The sequence below is a fragment of the Chelonoidis abingdonii genome, chromosome 6, assembly GCF_003597395.2.
Source record: "Chelonoidis abingdonii isolate Lonesome George chromosome 6, CheloAbing_2.0, whole genome shotgun sequence".
NCBI lineage: Eukaryota > Metazoa > Chordata > Testudines > Testudinidae > Chelonoidis > Chelonoidis abingdonii.
The window spans coordinates 137971394-137989442 of record NC_133774.1 but is presented as its reverse complement, the minus strand read 5'-3'; the positions used below and the strand labels follow the sequence as shown (position 1 = coordinate 137989442).

At 46.9% G+C, this 18049-nt stretch overlaps 2 protein-coding genes across 4 annotated transcripts in view; one reads left to right on the top strand and one right to left on the bottom strand.

The window, feature by feature from the left end:
- Positions 1-18049, bottom strand: part of TSTD2 (thiosulfate sulfurtransferase like domain containing 2) — a 575835-nt gene that overhangs the window by 463149 nt on the left and 94637 nt on the right. The gene's annotated exons all lie outside the window — the stretch shown is intronic.
- The window catches only part of TMOD1 (tropomodulin 1), a 73151-nt gene that overhangs the window by 6296 nt on the left and 48806 nt on the right, over positions 1-18049 (top strand). For all 3 annotated transcript variants that reach the window (XM_075067457.1, XM_075067456.1, XM_075067455.1), the window contains exons 2-3: positions 5765-5921; positions 16939-17058. In XM_075067457.1, coding sequence (XP_074923558.1) covers positions 5765-5921; positions 16939-17058 — 277 coding nt within the window. The remainder of the gene's footprint in view (positions 1-5764; positions 5922-16938; positions 17059-18049) is intronic.

Below are 18049 nucleotides of genomic sequence, written 5' to 3'. Positions count from 1 at the left end.
GCCCCTCCCAGCTTGGTATCATCCACAAACTTTATAAGTGTGCTTTCTATGCCATTATCTAAATAATTGATTAAGATATTGAACAGAAGCAATCCCTGTGGGACCCCACTCATTATTCTCTTCCAGCATGACTGTGAACCACTGATAACTACTCTGTGGGAATGATTTTCCAACCACTTATGCACCCACCTTATAGTAGCTCCATCTAGGTTGTATTTCCCTAGTTTGTTTATGAGAAGGTCATGCAAGACTGTATCAAAAGCCTTACTAAAGTCTAGCTATACCACATCTACTGCTTCCCCCCATGTTGGTTTGACACGATTTGTTCATGACAAATCCATGCTGACTGTTGTTTATCACCTTATTATCTTCTAGGTGTTTGCAAATTGATTGCTTAATTATTTACTCCATTATCTTTCTGGGTACAGAAGTTAAGCTGACTTGTCTGTAATTCCCCGGGTTGTCCTTGTTTCCCTTTTTATAGATGGACACTATATTTGCCCTTTTCCAGTCTTCTGGAAGGTCCCCCCTCTTCCATGACTTTTGAAAGATAATTGCTAATGGCTCAGATATCTCCTCAGTCAACTCCTTGAGTATTCTAGGATGCATTTCATCAAGCCCTGGTGATTTGAAGACATCTAACTTGTCTAAGTAATTTTTAACTTGTTCTTTCCCTATTTTAGACCTACCTCATTTTCACTGGCATTCACTATGTTAGACATCTAATCGCCACCAACCTTCTTGGTGAAAACCAAAACAAAGAAGTCATTAAACACCTCTGCCATTTCCACATTTTCTGTTATTTTTTTCCCCCCTCATTGATTAATGGGCCTACTCTGTCCTTGCTCTTCCTCTTGCTTCTAATGTATTTGTACAATCTTTCCTTGTTTCCTTTTATGTCCCTAACTAGTTTGATCTCATTTTGTGCATTGTTTTTTCTAATTTTGTCGCTACATACTTGTGTTATTTGTTTATGTTCGTCCTTTGTAATTTGACCGAGTTAGATTATTGAAAATCTCCTGGTTAAGCCAGGGTGATCTCTTGCCATATTTCTTATCTTTTCTATGCAGTGGGATAGTTTGCTCTTGTGCATTTTTGTCCATTACTAGATGAAAATGGTAGAATAATCAATAATAATGCAGAAAAGGCAGACACATACACAGGGCTGGCTCCAGTTTTTTTGCTGCCCCAAGCAGCAAAGAAAAAAAAAGAAAAAGAAAAAGAAAAACCTGATTGAGCTGCTGCCAAAGTGCCACTGAAGAGAAAGAGAGAGAGTGAAGGACCCACCGCTGAAGACTGAAGCGGAGCAATGGAGTTGCCGCAGACCCGGACGTGCCGCCCCAAGAACAGACGGACTGCTGCCCCTTTCTGTTGGACGTCCCAGGCACCTGCTTCCTTCGCTGGTGCCTGGAGCCGGCCCTGCATATACAATATGTATTTCTGTTCTGTATTTCTGGGGAAGAAGCAGGTGAAGTCATATCATATGATAGCACTCTCTTCATTCCACTAGTATCTTAGGAGGATGTTAAACAACAACTGCCAAAGTTAGACATTTTTAAATCAGCAGATCTAGATAATTCAGATGCAAGAATTTTAAAAGAGCTGGCTGAGGAGCTCACTGGACTGTTAATATTGATTTTCAATAAGTTTTGGAGCATTGGGAAAGTTCCAGAAGACTGAAGGCAGCTAATGCTGTGCCAATATTTAAAAATGGTAAATGAGATGAGCCTGTCAGCGTGACATCAGTCCCAGGCCAGAAAATGGAGTAGCTGATACAGGACTTGATTAATAAATAATCAAAATGAGGATAATATTATTAACACCAGTCAACATGGTTTATGGAAAATAGATCCTGTCAAACTAACTTGTTACCTCTTTTGATCAGATTACACTTCGGTTGATAAAGGTAACAGTGTTGATGCAATATACTTAAACTTCTGTAAGGCATTTGTCTTGGTACCAGATGATATTTTGATTAAAAAACTGGAAAGAGATACATTTAACATGCCCCACATTAAATGGATTAAAAGCTGTTTACCTGATTGGTCTCAAAGTGTCATTGTGAACAGAGAATCATCATCGACCCGGTGAAAATGATTTTGGGGTTGTGGTGCTGGATAATCAGGTAAACATGAGCTGCCAGTACGATGTTGTGGCCAAAAGGGCTAGTGAGATCCTGAGATGCATAAACAGGGGACTCTCAAATGGGAGTAGGGAGGTTATTTTATCTCTGTTTGGCATTGGTGCAACCACTGCTGGATTGCTGCATCCAGTTCTGGTGCTCACAATTCAAGAGGGGTGTTGATAAACTGGGGAGGGTTCAGAGAATAGCCATGAGAATGATTCAAAAACCTGCTTTATCAGGTATGTCTACACTGCAAAGAAAATGTCAAGGCTCTGAGTCACAGAGTCACAGAGCCAGAGTCAATTGACTTGAGCTAAGGCTGCAGAAAAAAGCAGTGCATACGCTCCTACTTGTGCTGGAGCCTGGCTCTGAGGCCCTCCCCCCTTCATGGGTTTCAGAACCTGGGCTCCAGCCTGAGTGGGGATGTCTACATTGCTGTTCTTAGCCCCGCAACCTGAACCCCACAAGCCTGCATCATTTGACCCAGCTCTGAGTTTCAGTGCTGTGGGGTTTTCTTTGCTATATGGACATACCCATAGTAATAGATTCAAGGAGCTCAATCTATTTAGCTTAACAAAGAGAAGGCTAAGAGGTGACTTGATCACAGTCTATAAGTACCTACATGGGGAACAAATATTTAATAATGGTCTCTTCAATCTAGCAGGCCAAGGTATATCACAATCCAGTGGTTGGACATTGAAGGCAGACACATTCCGACGGGTGTAGCAGGGTGACGACTCACTGGCGCGGCACCTCCTGCTGGTCATCCAGGGAATTAGCTCTTCCAGCCTGGAGTGCCCTCTGCAGGCCGGTGTCTCGCCTGTCACTGGCCCCTGTGTCCCTCCCGAACCCCGATGCCCCTTTACATCAGGGGTTCTGCCCCTGCAGTCTCTCTGGGTCTCCCCTCCCCAGGGAACCCCCAACCTTCTAACCTCACCTCACCTCAGTCTTTGGCTACTGCCAGTCACCATCTAGTCCCTGCTCACTAGGGCAGACTGCAGTCTAATTGCCACTCATCCTCAGCTGGGGGGGTTGGACCAGCTGCCTCTGGCCTAGATCTGGGCAGCCCCAGTACCCTCTAGTGGGCCCTTACTTTGGCCTGCAGCCTGGGGCTTTGCTAGGCTGGAGCTCCCCAGCTGCCTGGCCCTTTCCCAGCCCTGCTCCACCCTAGGTACCCTCCTCAGTTTCCCAGGCAGCCAGATCCCTCCCTCTCCAAAGGCTGGAGAGAGAGTGTCGCTTGGCCCTCATTAAACCAGCCACAGCTGTGGTCAGCTTACCCACTCAGCTTCCCCAGCCGTTCTTAATCTCTCTTATCCTGCTGAAGCAGCCCTCTCCAGGGCTGCGTTTACCCTTCCAGGGCCAGAGCTGGGTCATCACCCCACCACAATGGGAAATGAGGCCTACGTTTTAACAATGAGTGCTCTCAACCACTGGAACAATTTACCAAGGATCGTGGTGAAATCTCCATCACCAGCTGGTTTTAAAGCAGGATAGGGTGTTTTTTCTAACCGTTCTGCTCAAGGAACTATTTGGGGGCAGTTCCCTGGCCTGTGTTACACAGGAGGTCAGGCTAGATGATCACAATGGTCCCTTCTGGCCTTGGCATCTATTAATGTCTCCTGTTGGAGCGTCTCCACCTTGTAGACATAATTAAGCACTCATTGGGCCAGAGAGAGAGAGACTCTAGAACCTAGTGGCTGGGGTACCAACATCCCATGTGAGTGCCCTCATCACTGGCTATTGGCTGCTCTGGGGTAGAGGGTGTCTCTCTTGCGCTTTTTGCAAAACATTTCAAATAGGTCTTGTTTTCATTCCGCATTGGAATGGAAACACGCATCGAAACTTTGACAGTTTTCAAACTTCTTGTTTTCTGGGGATCCCTGATGACCATCCCAGCAGTTGAATGTCAGAGCTGCCAATAGAATCTAGAGAAGGCCCACACTTGCAAATGATGGGGTGGTTGGGTTCAAGAGAGTTAAATGAAACCATCTAGCTGGAACAGTATTTTATACCCACACTAAGACCTGTATAGAGCCAGCTGGCAGGCAAGCAGATTGTTCCAACACTAGGGTGGGTAATACCATGTACAGTGAGATGAGGACTCTCGCTGTTATGCACATTAATATCCCATGGGAAAGCAGTGGGTTGTGCAGATTACCCTGGGGATTAAAAATGCCGGTGACATGATACAGACAAAGAATAATCAGACATTCAGTGATCTTCCTGGATTATACTTATTGCTTCCCCTAACGAGGCTGAGCCAGAGAGTGTCCTGGTAAAGCTAATGATCAAAGAAAACATCAGTCAAAGACACAGTGTGCAGCAGCTAAGGTAAAGTATATGGGTCGTGGCCTCTCAAGGTGTCAGGCCTGAGAAAGCCAAGGGCAGAGCCATTCAAAAGCATTCCGATTAGTGCGTTGCAGTTCAGCATGGTTCTCTGCATAGTCAGCTAGTGGTGACTGAATCTGATGCTTACAATAATCTGCCTGGTTTGTAGCTTTTTGTATTTTGAATCAATTAGCAACTAATGATTTCATTTATTAGGCACATTGGTAAAAGCAACCTCTTGCTCTCAGTTCATGAGACTTCGTAATATGTAAAATTTGGCCCTGTTCCAAGAAAGCACTCAAGTGCGTGTTTCATTTCAAGTAGGCAGTAATCCTGTTGACTTCAGTGGGATTATCCTGTGCTTAAATGTAAGCATGTGCTTAAGTACGTTGCTATGTCAGGCCATTGCTGCCTACCCACCATGGCTACAATGGCTGCATACTATGTAATTACTATTAAAAAGGCATAAGGTTTTATTTTGCAGTAAGATAATAGACACACTGTTTCTAAAATGACCTTCTCCCCAAAGCCGTGCAGGTAACTGGCTCTCTCTCAGAGCTATGCAAAACATTGGGGAGGGGAAAATGTGTGTGAAACCTCATTGTACGTTTGTCATGTCATTTCCTGTCAGGTGATTTTATGTTCCTGATGCTCTTTTTCTGTTGTTCCATGTAATTCACCGTGTGGCCATTTTCACACTGGAAATGTGTCAAACCCCAAATTTGCACATTTTCTGGGCCAAGCCAACTAGTCTCAAAAATAGGCCTCTGACAATGCAAGCCCCAGCCCACATGGGCTCCAGATCTCTGTACTGTCACCCTTAACGCTCTCTGAGCAGCAGGTTCTTTCTCATGTGGTCCTGTTCTCCTCACTCATCAGGCTGAGCGAGGAACTGACACACGAGGATAAGGGGGATCAAATCTTGCTTGCTTTCCTTGCATGAGTCAAGTGAGAGCAGGACTTGGCCCTTAATGGATAAATAGATCAAGGTAGTAAACTGGGAGAAGAGGTCAGGCAAAGACCATTATAACCTAAAGGGAGGGGGGAGAGAGACCTTCTGGTCTACACTCAGTAGCCATTGCAAGTCCAAGGTCAGCGCCTGGGTGCTCTGGCAGAGAACTGAGAGGGTAAATGGACATAAATTGTGTCAGAACTATACAAATGTGGAGTTCAGCGGTGAATTCATTTTCCCATTTGCAAGACAAATGATGTGCGCAAAGAAAACGATTCAATGAAAGAGAGAGAAAAGATGATGGAGTCATTTGTTTTAATCTGAATAGCTAATCTTGGTGTCCTGCTCTTTGAATCCAGAATGATCTGCTGCCTGTGGGACTCAGACAGAGGGACCAGACCAAAAAGACACCAACTGGCCCATTCAAAAGGGATGAGCTTCTGGACCACCTAGAAAAGCAGGCAAAAGATATGAAAGATCGAGAAGACCTGGTCCCTTTCACAGGAGAAAAGAGAGGTATGGCTGCATGTGGCTTTGGTTGTAACACATGCAGTAGTGCAGAGGATCCCCGGGGCAAACAGAGATCTTACAGTGAGGGCTGCTGTGCGTCGTGAGTCAGTCCAGAGGAGGAAGAGCATGACCCATATACACGACGGAAACGACTATGTCTGAGATCTGGATGTTGAATGCAGTGGCTTCCAAGCTGCTGGTGCTGACCCCACTGGCATGACAGCTGTTCTCAGCACCAGCTGGTGGCAGAGGCAGATGCCAGTCTGGCACCCGGAGCCAGATTTGGTCATGTAGACCAAGCCAAGGCTCTTGGAAGCAGTTGTGTGTGGGTGAGAGATTGCAGCACACACAGGAAAACTACGGCTCTACCCTTCCTGACTCCTGTGGGAGAGCATTGCTCACGTCTTCCTTCTCCCCCCTCAGCTCGCATGACTGCTCTTCGCTCCTTCTACCCCGACTGCTTCCTTGATGGGTCCTCTTCCCTTGTCCCACTGCCTGTGGGACTTGCACAGTTCTGGGGCCTCGTCCCCAGCGTGCCCTGTCCCTGGCTGGTCGATCCCGCTTGTATAGTTTCAAGCAGTCTCTGTGCTGATGTGCTGATGACACGGAGATGTTCCCCTCCACTCCTGACCTCAGCTGACCAGTCCCACATGCCAGGCTCTCACTCTGTCATCTCACTCGAACATCAAGCCTGCAGTTTAAGCACAATATGGCCAAAACGGCACTCCTTATTTTTCCTATTTAGCCTTCTGTTTCCCCCGTCCAATGCCACTATTGAAAATGTTCCCAATTTCCCCATCCCCAAGCCCCTTGATGTGGGGATCAGCTTTTCCTTCCTCCACCTCTAGACTGTCCAAGTCCTGCCAGTTCTTCCTCCACCACGTATCAGGGTCCTCAAAGTTCTTCCCCCCTCCTGTCAGCATCGTGAGTGTTGCTTGGGCTTGGCTCCAGCCAGCCACCTCTTGGAGCTGGGCACAAAGAGACCTGAGGGTGGTGTCTTTACCCTTGTTGAGAAGGAGACCTGGAGCTGGCTGGCATCTGCGTATTGCTGGCACTTAAGCCTGTATTGGCTCATTAGCTGTCCCAATGGCTTTGGGAACACGACTGAGCCTTGCAGGACTCCGTAGGTGAGGGTCTTGCTGGTGGAGAAACAGATTCCCATAATGATTCATTCTGAGAGGATGGGATATGGGTTAGAAGCCTAACTCTGGGTGCCCATTTAGGAGACCGTTGGCCTCTGTCTGTTGGCCTCTGGGGTGACGGCACGTGGAATAACATACCCAGTTCCTGGTGGCATGTCTCCAGGGGGAGCCTGACAAATTAGAGGGAGTTGAACAAAACAACAGACTGGTTCTGGGTCTGTGGGAATGTATTGGGGAGGGAAGATTAAATGAGCTTATTACGTACAGCTTGTCTAAGGGAACACTAAAGGGGATCATGATAACCGCCTGCAAATACATGAAAGGTGTAAACACAAGGCTGCAACGACACGCTGTGGTGCAACTGAGAGGTTACAGCTGGGATCAGTGGGATGAAATGAAGAGGGAATATCATGATAAACGTCTCCACAATGGGATTTATTTGCCTGTGGAATAAGCCCCCAAAGGATGAGGCAGGAGGCCTTTCACTTGGCATGTTCAGCCCTGGATTGCCCGAGCACCAGTTAATACTCCCATACCAAACCTTCGTCAGGAACCTCACTCTGGTTCATTTCCTGACAGCGCATTCACTAAAATCCAGAAATCAGCAGCTAGCTCAGTAGCCATGTCCACACAAGCCTCCTCCAGCATGCCTTCCTTCCCAGCACCCAACCTCCTCAGACAACGCCCTTTCAGAGCCATCTGGCAGCCAGCTACTGTGCACTCAATGTGCACTCAATGCCCAGCCTTCGCTTAATATCGCTCTAACCAGGGAACTAAAAGTCAGATGGCAGATGAAATTCAGCGTTGATAAGTGCAAAATTATGCACAGTGGGAAACATAATTCCAACTATACATATAGAATGATAGGATCTAAATTAGCTGTTACTACTCAAGAAAGATCTTAGAGTCATGGATAGTTCTCTGAAAACATCCACTCAATGTGCAGCCACAATCAAAAAAGTGAACAGAATGATGGGAACCATTAGGAAGGGGCTAGATATTGAGACAGTAAATACCATATTGCCTTTATATAAATCCATGGTACGCCCACACCTTGAATACTATGTGCAAATCTGGTTGCCTCTTCTCTAAAAAGATATATTGAAATTGGAAAAGTTTCAGAAAAGGGCAACAAAAATGATCGGGGGTATGAAACAGCTTCTGGATGAGGAGAGTGTGACGGGTTGGATCACAGAAGCCCACTTGGGAACTGACACCTGATGTTCTGAGACTGCCTCTGAGCCCGTTTTCTCTTGGGACTTCAGTGCCCTGCCTGGTTGTGCCAGACACGCTAGCCTGCTACAAACACACACCCAGAACTGAATCATGTCCCCACAAAGCTGCAGGCTTAACTGAAAACAGCTTAAGAAGTGCTCCTGTCTCCAACACCCAGATACCCAACTCCCAATGGGATCCAAACTCCAAATAAATCAGTTTTACCCTGTATAAATCTTATACAGGATAAACTCAAAAATTGTTTACCCTCTATAACAGTGATAGAGAGATATGCACAGCTGTCTCTCCCCCCCCATGTATTAATTCATTCTCTAGGTTAATTAATAAGTAAAAGTGATTGTATTAAGTACAGAAAGTAGGATTTAAGTGGTTCCAAGTAATAACAGACAGAATAAAGTGAATCACCAAACAAAATAAAATAAAACATGCAAGTCTAAGCCTACAGTAAAAAAAGTGATTACAGATGAAATCGCACCCTCAGAGATGTTCCAATAAGTTTCTTTTACAGACTAGATGCCTTCCTAGTCAGGGCCCAGTCCTTTCCCTGGTACAGCCCTTGTTCCAGCTCAGGTGGTACCTAGGGGATTTCTCATGACTGCAGCCCTCTTTGTTCTGTCCCACCCCCTTATATAGCCTTTGCACAAGGCAAGAATCCTTTGTCCCTCTCTGGGTTCCCACCCCTCCTCCTAAATGGAAAGGCACCAGGTTAAAGATGGATTCCAATTCTGGTAACATGATCACATGTCACTGCAAGACTTCATTGCCCACTTGCCAGTGCACACATATACAGGAAGTCTTACAAGCAAACAGAGGCATCTACAGTCAATTGTCATGGTTAATGGGAGCCATCAAGATTCCAAACCACCATTAATGGCCCCCACTTTGCATAGTTACGATAGAACCTCAGAGTTATATTTCATATTTCTAGTTTCAGAAACAAGAATAATACATACATACAAATAGAATAACCACACTCAGTAGATTATAAGCTTTGTAATGATACCTTACAAGAAACCTTTTGCCTAAAGCATATTCCAGTTACATTATATTCACACTCATTAGCATATTTCCATAAAATCATATAGAGTGCAATGTCACAGAGGAGAGATTAAAAGGACTGGGACTTTTCACCTTGGAAAAGAGATAACGAGCTGGGGGGAATGATAGAGGTCTATAAAATTGTGACTGGTGTGGAGAAAGTGAATAAGGAGGTATTATTTACCCCTTCACATAGCACAAGAACCACTGTTACCCAGGTTTGCTGGAACAATTTTTATAGTAGGGGTGCTGAGAGCCATTGAACCAAACTGTAAACCCTGCATATGACTGGAAACCACTTCAAGTCAGGGGGTGTGGCAGCACCCACAGCACCTCTAGTTCCAGCACCTATGGGGTCACCAATGAAATTAATAGGCAGCAGGTTTAAAACAAACAAAAGGAAGTGTTTCTTCACACAATGGACAGTCAACCTGTGGAACTCTGCCAGAGGATGTTGTGAAGGCCAAGACTATAACAGGATATAAAAAAGAACTAGATAAGTTCATGGGGTATAGGTCCATCAATGGCTACTAGCCAGGATGGGCAGGAATGTAACCCCATGCTCTGAGAGTGTCCCTAGCCTCTGACTGTCAGAAGCTGGGAATGGTTGACAGGACATGGATCACTTGATGGTTACCTGTTCTGTTCATTCCCTCTGGGGCACCTGGCTTTGGCCACTGTCGGAAGACAGGATACTGGTCTAGATGGACTTTGGTCTAACCCAGTATAGCTGTTCTTATGTTTAATCACTAGACATGCTCCCTTCCCATGGTACTGAAAAGGATACTAGCAACAGGCACTGAAAAGCTAGTGTTGTCCTAGACAAGTTTAAATAGATCCAAGAGTAGAGTGCGTGTATGTGTGTGCATGTGTTTGTACACAATCCTATCTTTAGAGCTGTGCAGAGGACAGAAATTCCATTTTGAGAAGGATTGAGATTGGAACAAACCTGAACATTTTGAAGTTCTATGCAAAGGAAAATTCCTAAACAAATTTGTTTCCTGTCAGTCAAAACATTTTGTTTCTATTTTGACTTTTAAAATTTTATCTTATAGTACAAAATAAAAAATGGAAATGAGATGTTTTGACATTGTCAGAACACTTTTTTCCCTGATTTTCTTCAAAAATGAAATTCTGGCAAAAATTATTCAATTTTGTGTGACAAGGTGGGTGAGGTAATATCTTTTATTGGACCAATTTCTGCTGGTGGAAGAGACAAGATTTTTAGCTTATGCAGAGCTCTTCTTGAAATCTGGGAAAAGTACTCAGAGGTTGCAGCTAAATTTGAGATGAAACAGAAGTTGGTCCAATAGGTATTACTTCACCTGTCTTGTGTCTCTCATATCCTGGGACCAACATGGCGACAACAACACTGCATGTGTCAGTTTTGGGAAGCATTTTGATTGTGATAGAACTGCATATTCTGACAGAATGTTATCTCATCAAAATGTTTCCAAACAGCTGTAATTTCCTTGTTAAATAAGAATACTGGGCATTATTGCTAAGGCTAAGATTATGTCATTGAAGTCACGGAATCCATGACTTCTGTGACCTCCGTGACATTTTCCGCTTCAGTCTCAATGCAGAGGGCTGGAGCTGTCAGCTGAAGCTCTGAGCTGCCATGAGCAGTAGGGTCCCCCACAGCTCCCAGCCACGATGGTCTGGAGGTCCAAGCTGCCATGGGTGAGGGTGGGGTCCCTGCAGCTCCTAGATATGATGTGGGGACCCGGAGCTCCCAGCCGCTGTGAGAAGCGGGGCGACCCAGAGCTCCAGGCAGCAGGTCCCCTGAGCTCTCAGCAGCCGCAAGCAGCCAGGGGACCCAGACCTCCAAGCCGCTGCAGGCAGCTGGGGGAGTCCAGAGCTCCCAGCCACAGTAGCGGCGAGTGCTGGACTCCCCCACTCCTGCAGCGGGGCTGGGGCTCAGCCCCATTTTGTCACTGTTATTGTTAATACAAGTCAGGGACAGGTCACAGGCTTTGTATAGTTCCAACACAATTTATGTATATTTATCCTCTCGGCTCAGTGCTGGCAAGGAATCAGATTTCTAGTGGAAAAAGAAAACAGTGATGCAGTTTAAATTTTATATATCAACTCAGAGCTGAGATTGTCAATCTCTCAATGCCTTCCAGCCATTTTAATCTAAAATGCTCATAAACCAAACAAAGTGCTGTTACGAGAACAGACAAGACACTATATTTTTGCCAGAGTGGCTACAGTAGCACAGTAAAACTCCTTCCCCTTGTTTCAGTGAAATCACACATGGAATGGAAAGTGAAAACGGGCCATTCCATGAAGTACCATGCACAGCACCTTGTGGCTTTCCATTTCATCTTGAGAGACAGCACAACACAGTTGCTGCTTTGTGCAGCCTAAATATAGCCACATTCAGGCTGTGTGCTGCTCCTTAACAGCTGTGGCAGCACAGTCTTTGTTCATTGCTGATCCTGCCTTCAGACAGAGGACAGAAATAGTGCTGGGTGACATTCCATGCTGAGAGCTCCATGCGTGCTGTCTCCTTCGCCAGGCCCGTTTTCCAAACGCGTACTGGTTCTCTGTGTGTTGTGCGTGACTTCTCCCCTTGCACTACTGCTCTGTGACCCTCTGGTCACAAGTTCCTCCAGCAGAAGAGCTGAAACAAATCCATCCCTGCAGCAGCATTTTGAAAGCATGCCCCTCTATCTTCTCGGTTGACACTAGCTGTGTAATGCTGAAAGCGTGGCTGCTCCGGGATGACTGACCCTTCTGGCCAGTGAGAGAAGTCCCTGATCTCCCTGTGCAATACGGGGAGGGGGACGATCTCACCTCATGGTGCAGGCCAGGCCTCTGGACTCCTGCTTTCACTGCTCAGGGGGAGAGACTTGGGACTCTGTCGCTGGCAAGAGATGACAACCTCCTGACAGGCATAGCTTCCCCAGCAGCACAGGTGCTGGAACTAGGGGTGCTGGGAGGCTGCTGCACCCCCTGGCTTGATGGGGTTTCCATCATGTGCAGGGTTTACAATTTGAGTCAATGGCTCTTGGCACCCCCACTATATACCCTGCTCCAGCACCCCTGCACAGCAGGCAAGTAGCCAGTCAGGCAGATCGGGACAGGATGTGAGGAGCCCTCCCTCAGGAAATGCTGCGATGTTCCTCTCCGCGCCGAAAACTCTGGCATTGCCACCGCCTCCCTTCCCCACACACAGGCCCATCGTCTCCTGGCTGCTGCTCTGGTCCCAGCTGCCCCCAGTAGGGAGAGCAGCCCTGGCACCCCATTGCCCTGGCGTAGAAGGAGCAGCCCTGGGGTGAGTGGTGGGAGGTATCAGAATGGGGAACTGACAAGGTGGTGGGCAGCTGGTGGGGAGGCTGCACCTCCCTGTAGCCACAGACCTGCCCCCAAAGATAGGGATGGCAGAGGTGTCTGGGTCAGAGGTACCAACTTCCCAAGTTCCCAGGGGTGCTTGACCTCCCCACCCCACCACTTCTCCCAAGCTCTCACCCCACCCCACCTCTTCCTGACCCCCTGCCATGGGAGTTCATCATGACAGTAGCACTAGAGATCCCCACCATGATCAGGGCCCCCTTGTGTTAAGCGCTGTACAGACGTAGTCTGAGATTATTCCTGCCCCAAAGAGCTTTCAGTCTAACAGAGCAAAGGTGGGAGGGGAAACTGAGTGCAGAAAGGGGAGTCCCTACCCACTGGACCTCCGGGGGATTTAAGGGGACCTGGAGTAATGAGTGGTTGGAGGCCTGAGGCAGCAGGAAGCTCAAGGGTTGCAATGAGAGAGCGCTCTCTGCCTGTATTACCAAGCTATCACCTGGTAGGCTAAGAAGATCTGACCATCACGGGGGGGAGGTGGGGGAACAAAGAACAAAGCCAGTGAATTCATGGGAATAGTTCTCAAGGGTGTCAGTGCTCTGTTTATCATCTGCACCCGAAAGTGTCTGGTTCCTTTCCCTCAGAGATTTCTTACCTCTACAGCAAGTCATCAGTTTCCTGGGAAAAGCCCCAGCTGGTGCTCCATTCTCCCCAAACACAGTGCCTGCCCCGCAGGTGTTTGGCTCTGTGCAAGCTGTGTCTGGCCTAGGTACAGCTTCAGGTTTCCAGAGCAGGGGTTTTCAATTGTTTTTCATTTGCAGACCTCCTGGAAAATTTCAAATGGAGGTGCAGACCCCTTTTACAGAAATCTATTGTCTGTACATAGAGTTGAATTCTGTTCGATCTAATTATTTTGCAGACCCCTTAGATATAGTCCGTGGACCTCAGGTTGAGAACCATTGTTCCAGAGCACTGTCGTGTTGTTCTCTCTCCTCCCTTGCAATGAGCTGGGGCTGCCCCACCACGCCAGAGGGGGCCCCGTGAAGTTAAGATACATCATAGCTGCAGAGTGTCTGTGGGTCAATGTCATGCGAGTATGACAGTAATTTCATCTCTACAAGTGGAAATAAATCACACTAAAGCAGAGATGTTCAAACTGTGGGGCCTGCAGATAGGGTTCCCACCTGGCCAGGATTTGATCAGCCTGGCTGGGTTTTTTTATGGGTTTGCCAGTTGCCAGAAAAACAATTTAATCTCTTGGATTTTTTACATGGGTCTAAAGATTTGCATTATTCTCCCAATGCACTGGGATGGTGAATGGTGAAAGTTTCTGTGTCCAGCTGTGTCCCCCCTACCACAGGCTGAGTGACAACAGATCAGAACTATTGAAAATACAGCAGCTGTCCGCCCCCACCACACTAGTGTGGGCCTGTGAGAGCGGCTTGAGTCACAGGAGTGTGAGGAGCCAGATGATGTTATCAACCTTGTCTGCCTGTCTGCTCTCTCCAGGTCCTTGGGTCCAGCAAGTCTAACGCCAGTTGTGGGTCTGCTTCTCCAGGCCCAGACCCCTCCCATTCCCAGCAGCCTCTGAGAGGCCTGCGTAATTGGAGTGCCCCATGTGACAGGTCACTCTGCCACAGCCTGGCTCTCCTGCAGTGCGGCCACTGGAGGTCATGCTGTGGGCACTGCCCTGGGTGCTGCTGGGCGCTAGAGGATATCCAGTTGGTGCTGCTGACCTGTGCTCTCCCCATCACTCTTGCTGCTGCTTTGCTCCTACTTTTCCTTCACCCGGGCGCTTTTGAGTTCAGCCTGCACTAGTGGTGTGCTCACAGTTGATGAGAGCTGTGTTGCTCATCAGGTGTCTGCACGTGTTTAGAAGCTGCACATATTTGATGCTGATTTAGAGTTTGAGCAAATGTTGTTAGAAAGGGCCACAGAGGGTAAGACCCATTTATCTCTCCTGAGTCCCTGATTGGCTAAGTCTCCCCAATTAGTCTAGAGAAGCTGTTTCCATTGGCTTCCCAGAGAAAGGTTCTGTCTCAGCTGAGCTCTCTGATCCACATGGCAAATCAGAGCAAACAAACATTTTCTCCCAGCCCCTGCCCCGTCTTCCTTCCATCAGCTGGTGGCCAGGTGCACTCCAGCAGACATACAGCCTGATTACAGCTTGTCCAGGAAAAGGTACCTGGCTCCAAGCAGTCAGGCAGGAAGTGTCCCCAGTGCCTCAAGGAAGAAGAATGATCTCTAGCCAGGACTCAGGGCTGGAGCTGGACTTCCCACCCTGTCATGATGCAAAGCCTATGGCTGCCTCTGACCCTGGGCAAGTCACCTCAACTTCCTGAACCTCTGCAGTCGCTCGAGTGAGGTAGAGGGCAACATGTGGCAAAGGGACGTTCAGGAAAGTCTGTAAAGTGATTTGAGATTTTTGGATGGCAGCTTCTGTAGACCCACAATGATTAGGGTTCTGCACTAGCTGGGCATACCCCTCACCCCTCTTTTGGGACCACTGTCTTTCCCGACACCACAGCACTGTCTGCACCCTTCCCTGCCGTCTCTGTTGTCCGTAGGTGTTTCCCTATCTCTGTGGTCGTCACTCAGACACTTCCTTAGACTCCAGTTTCTCTCTCTATACAACTCGGTATCCCCTGCACCACCAGACTCTAGAGTACACGGTGCCCTGTTAATCTGCAGGGTACGACTTGCCCTCCTGGTGCCATTTCCCTTGATGGTGCACATCATCTCCCCACATTCTGTGGCTTCTCTCCCTCTCTCTGCAATACTTCTACCCATGCCCCCTGATTTCCCGTAACTACCTCTGCCCTCCTCTCCCACAGTTATTTTAAGACGTGTGGCTGTGAGCGTGTGTGGTTGCTCTTTCCTGCTCAGACCCAGATTAGGTCTTTGGCTTTGGATTAGACAGTCCAAGTCCCTGTGAATTGGTTTTCTGAGATTTTTGGTCTCAAGTGGTGGAAATCTCATGAAATCAGTGATTCTCACCAGACTTCTTCTGACTTGGCACTAAATCCAGATTGTGGTGTGGAAAACTCAAACTCAGAACAACAGGGGTTGGTTTGGATTTGGGCTTTCTAGTCTGAACCATCAACAACCACCACTCCAGAAACCTGGAGAGGGAGCGTGGAGTTCCAGCTGAGACCTGTCTTTACTCCTATGTAAGCCACGGTAATATTTTCCAGTATGACCAGTGGTCACAGTGAGCCTGCAATCCCCTGACTGTGTGTGAATCCAAACTTGGCCTGGGGTTCACAGTAAAATGGGAGAACTGGGATATTGGGTTACCCAAGCCCTTTTGAACTTGAGGCCTCTCCTTCCCTAGGTTGCACATGAGCGGAAGTCTCTTGGAGAGATGCTGTGGTGCTATGTTTCCAAGGTCAGTGGAAGGGCAGGACCTGCCTCTGGAACTTGCTCCCCCGACTGTCCTTCAGATCACAGCTTGAGCCAGCTCCAGATCAGGCTGCTAGGCTTTTGGCTAAATGTTGTTATCTGCTTTTCTATTGTGCATTTGCTGTGGTCTGTCCTGGTCTAGGTAGCTGGATGCCTTCAGCCAGGCATATTTCTATGAAGGGCGGGACATGTATGAGTTCCGAGCGCTGTGTGTTTTTGATAAATGTTGTTCAGTTTGTAGGTACTGTTGTTATAGAGAGGCCAGTAAATATATACAGGAGTACTTGTGGCACCTTAGAGACTAACAAATTTATTTGAGCATAAGCTTTCGTGGGCTACAGCCCACTTCTTCGTTTGTATGGAATGGAACATCCGATGAAGTGGGCTGTAGCCCACGAAAGCTTATGCTCAAATAAATTTGTTAATCTCTAAGGTGCCACAAGTACTCGTGTTCTTTTTGCGGATACAGACTGACATGGCTGCTACTCTGAAACCAGTAAATATATAAAACACCTGGGCCTAAGAAGTCAGGCAATTCACTTCTGACCCAGGTAGTTGCAGGAGCCCATTTAGAATAAATATGACATGGATTTGCAGAACTCTGGAGCGTGGGCTACATTCTCCTCACCTGTTACTTCCTAATTCTGATTAGGGTTTCTTTGCTCACTGCTCTAGGATCCGTAACTCATGCTCTGGGTAAAGCTAGTCAGAGGGCAGAACACACTCCATGCAGAGGGTCAGCAGCAGGACTAAGCACCGTATACGTCCTTCTGCCAGTCTGCTGCCCTGCAGAGAATTTCACCTAGAATTCTTTGGAAGTGAATCTGTGCACCAAGTAAATCTGACTCAGTGATTGCTAAACAGGAGCCAGCAGCCGGAATGCCATTGACATCACTTTATATTTATAGGAAAAGTCTGGGTCCCCAAGGAGAAGCCAATTGATCCTGTTTTGGAAAGAGTAACACTGGAGCCAGAGCTGGAGGAAGCCCTGGCTAATGCGTCTGATGCAGAACTCTGCGACATCGCTGGTAAGATCCAGTTCCAGTTGGGAGAGTCTTACAGACTTGTTTACTATTATTCCTCCTTATTTGTGGTGTGAAACAGGTTACTGCCTTCCTCACAAATGCTGCTTTCTGCTTTTTATTTTAATGTTGTTGCTTAAGATTACGAAGTCTACCCTGCACAGGTAAAGGGTTTGGTAGGATTTACTTAGTGACTACAAAGGAGTTATAGAATAAAGTCTGGCCATCTGTCTTTTCCCAACCCGAGGCCAGATTGATCTGGGGTGGGGAGGGTGTTAAAGTATCTACTCAAAAAAAGAGGAAATATTTTCTGCTTTTTCTTCTCTTTCTTTCTGAGTCTCTGCATTTATTCCCAGTACACGCAGCTTCTGCACATGAATGCAAATCCCATGCGAGTGTGTCCTTTAAACAAAGCACATAGAACCTAAGGTTTGTAACCTGTCCTTTAAATCGGCTTCGCTACCCAATAACTGGAAGTTAGTTAATGTAAGGCCAATATTTTAAAAGGGCTCTAGAGGTGATCCCGGCAATTACAGACTGGTAAGTCTAATGTCGGTACCGGGCAAATTAGTCGAAACAATAGTTAAGAATAAAATTGAAGGGTTCAATTTATTCATAAATGATCTGGAAAAGGGGTAAACAGTGAGTGTGCAAAGTTTGCAGATGATACTAAACTACTCAAGATAGTTAAAGACCAAAGCAGATTGTGAAGAACTTCAAAAAGATCTCACAAAACTAAGTGATTGGGCAACAAAATGGCAAATGAAATTTAATGTGGATAAATGTAAAGTAATGCACATTGGAAAAAATAACCCCAACTATACATACAATATGATGGGGCTAATTAGCTACAACAAGTCAGGAAAAAGATCTTGGAGTCATCGTGGATAGTTCTCTGAAGATGTCCACGCAGTGTGCAGGCGGTCAAAAAAAGCAAACAGGATGTTAGGAATCATTAAAAAGGGGATAGAGAATAGACTGAGAATATATTATTGCC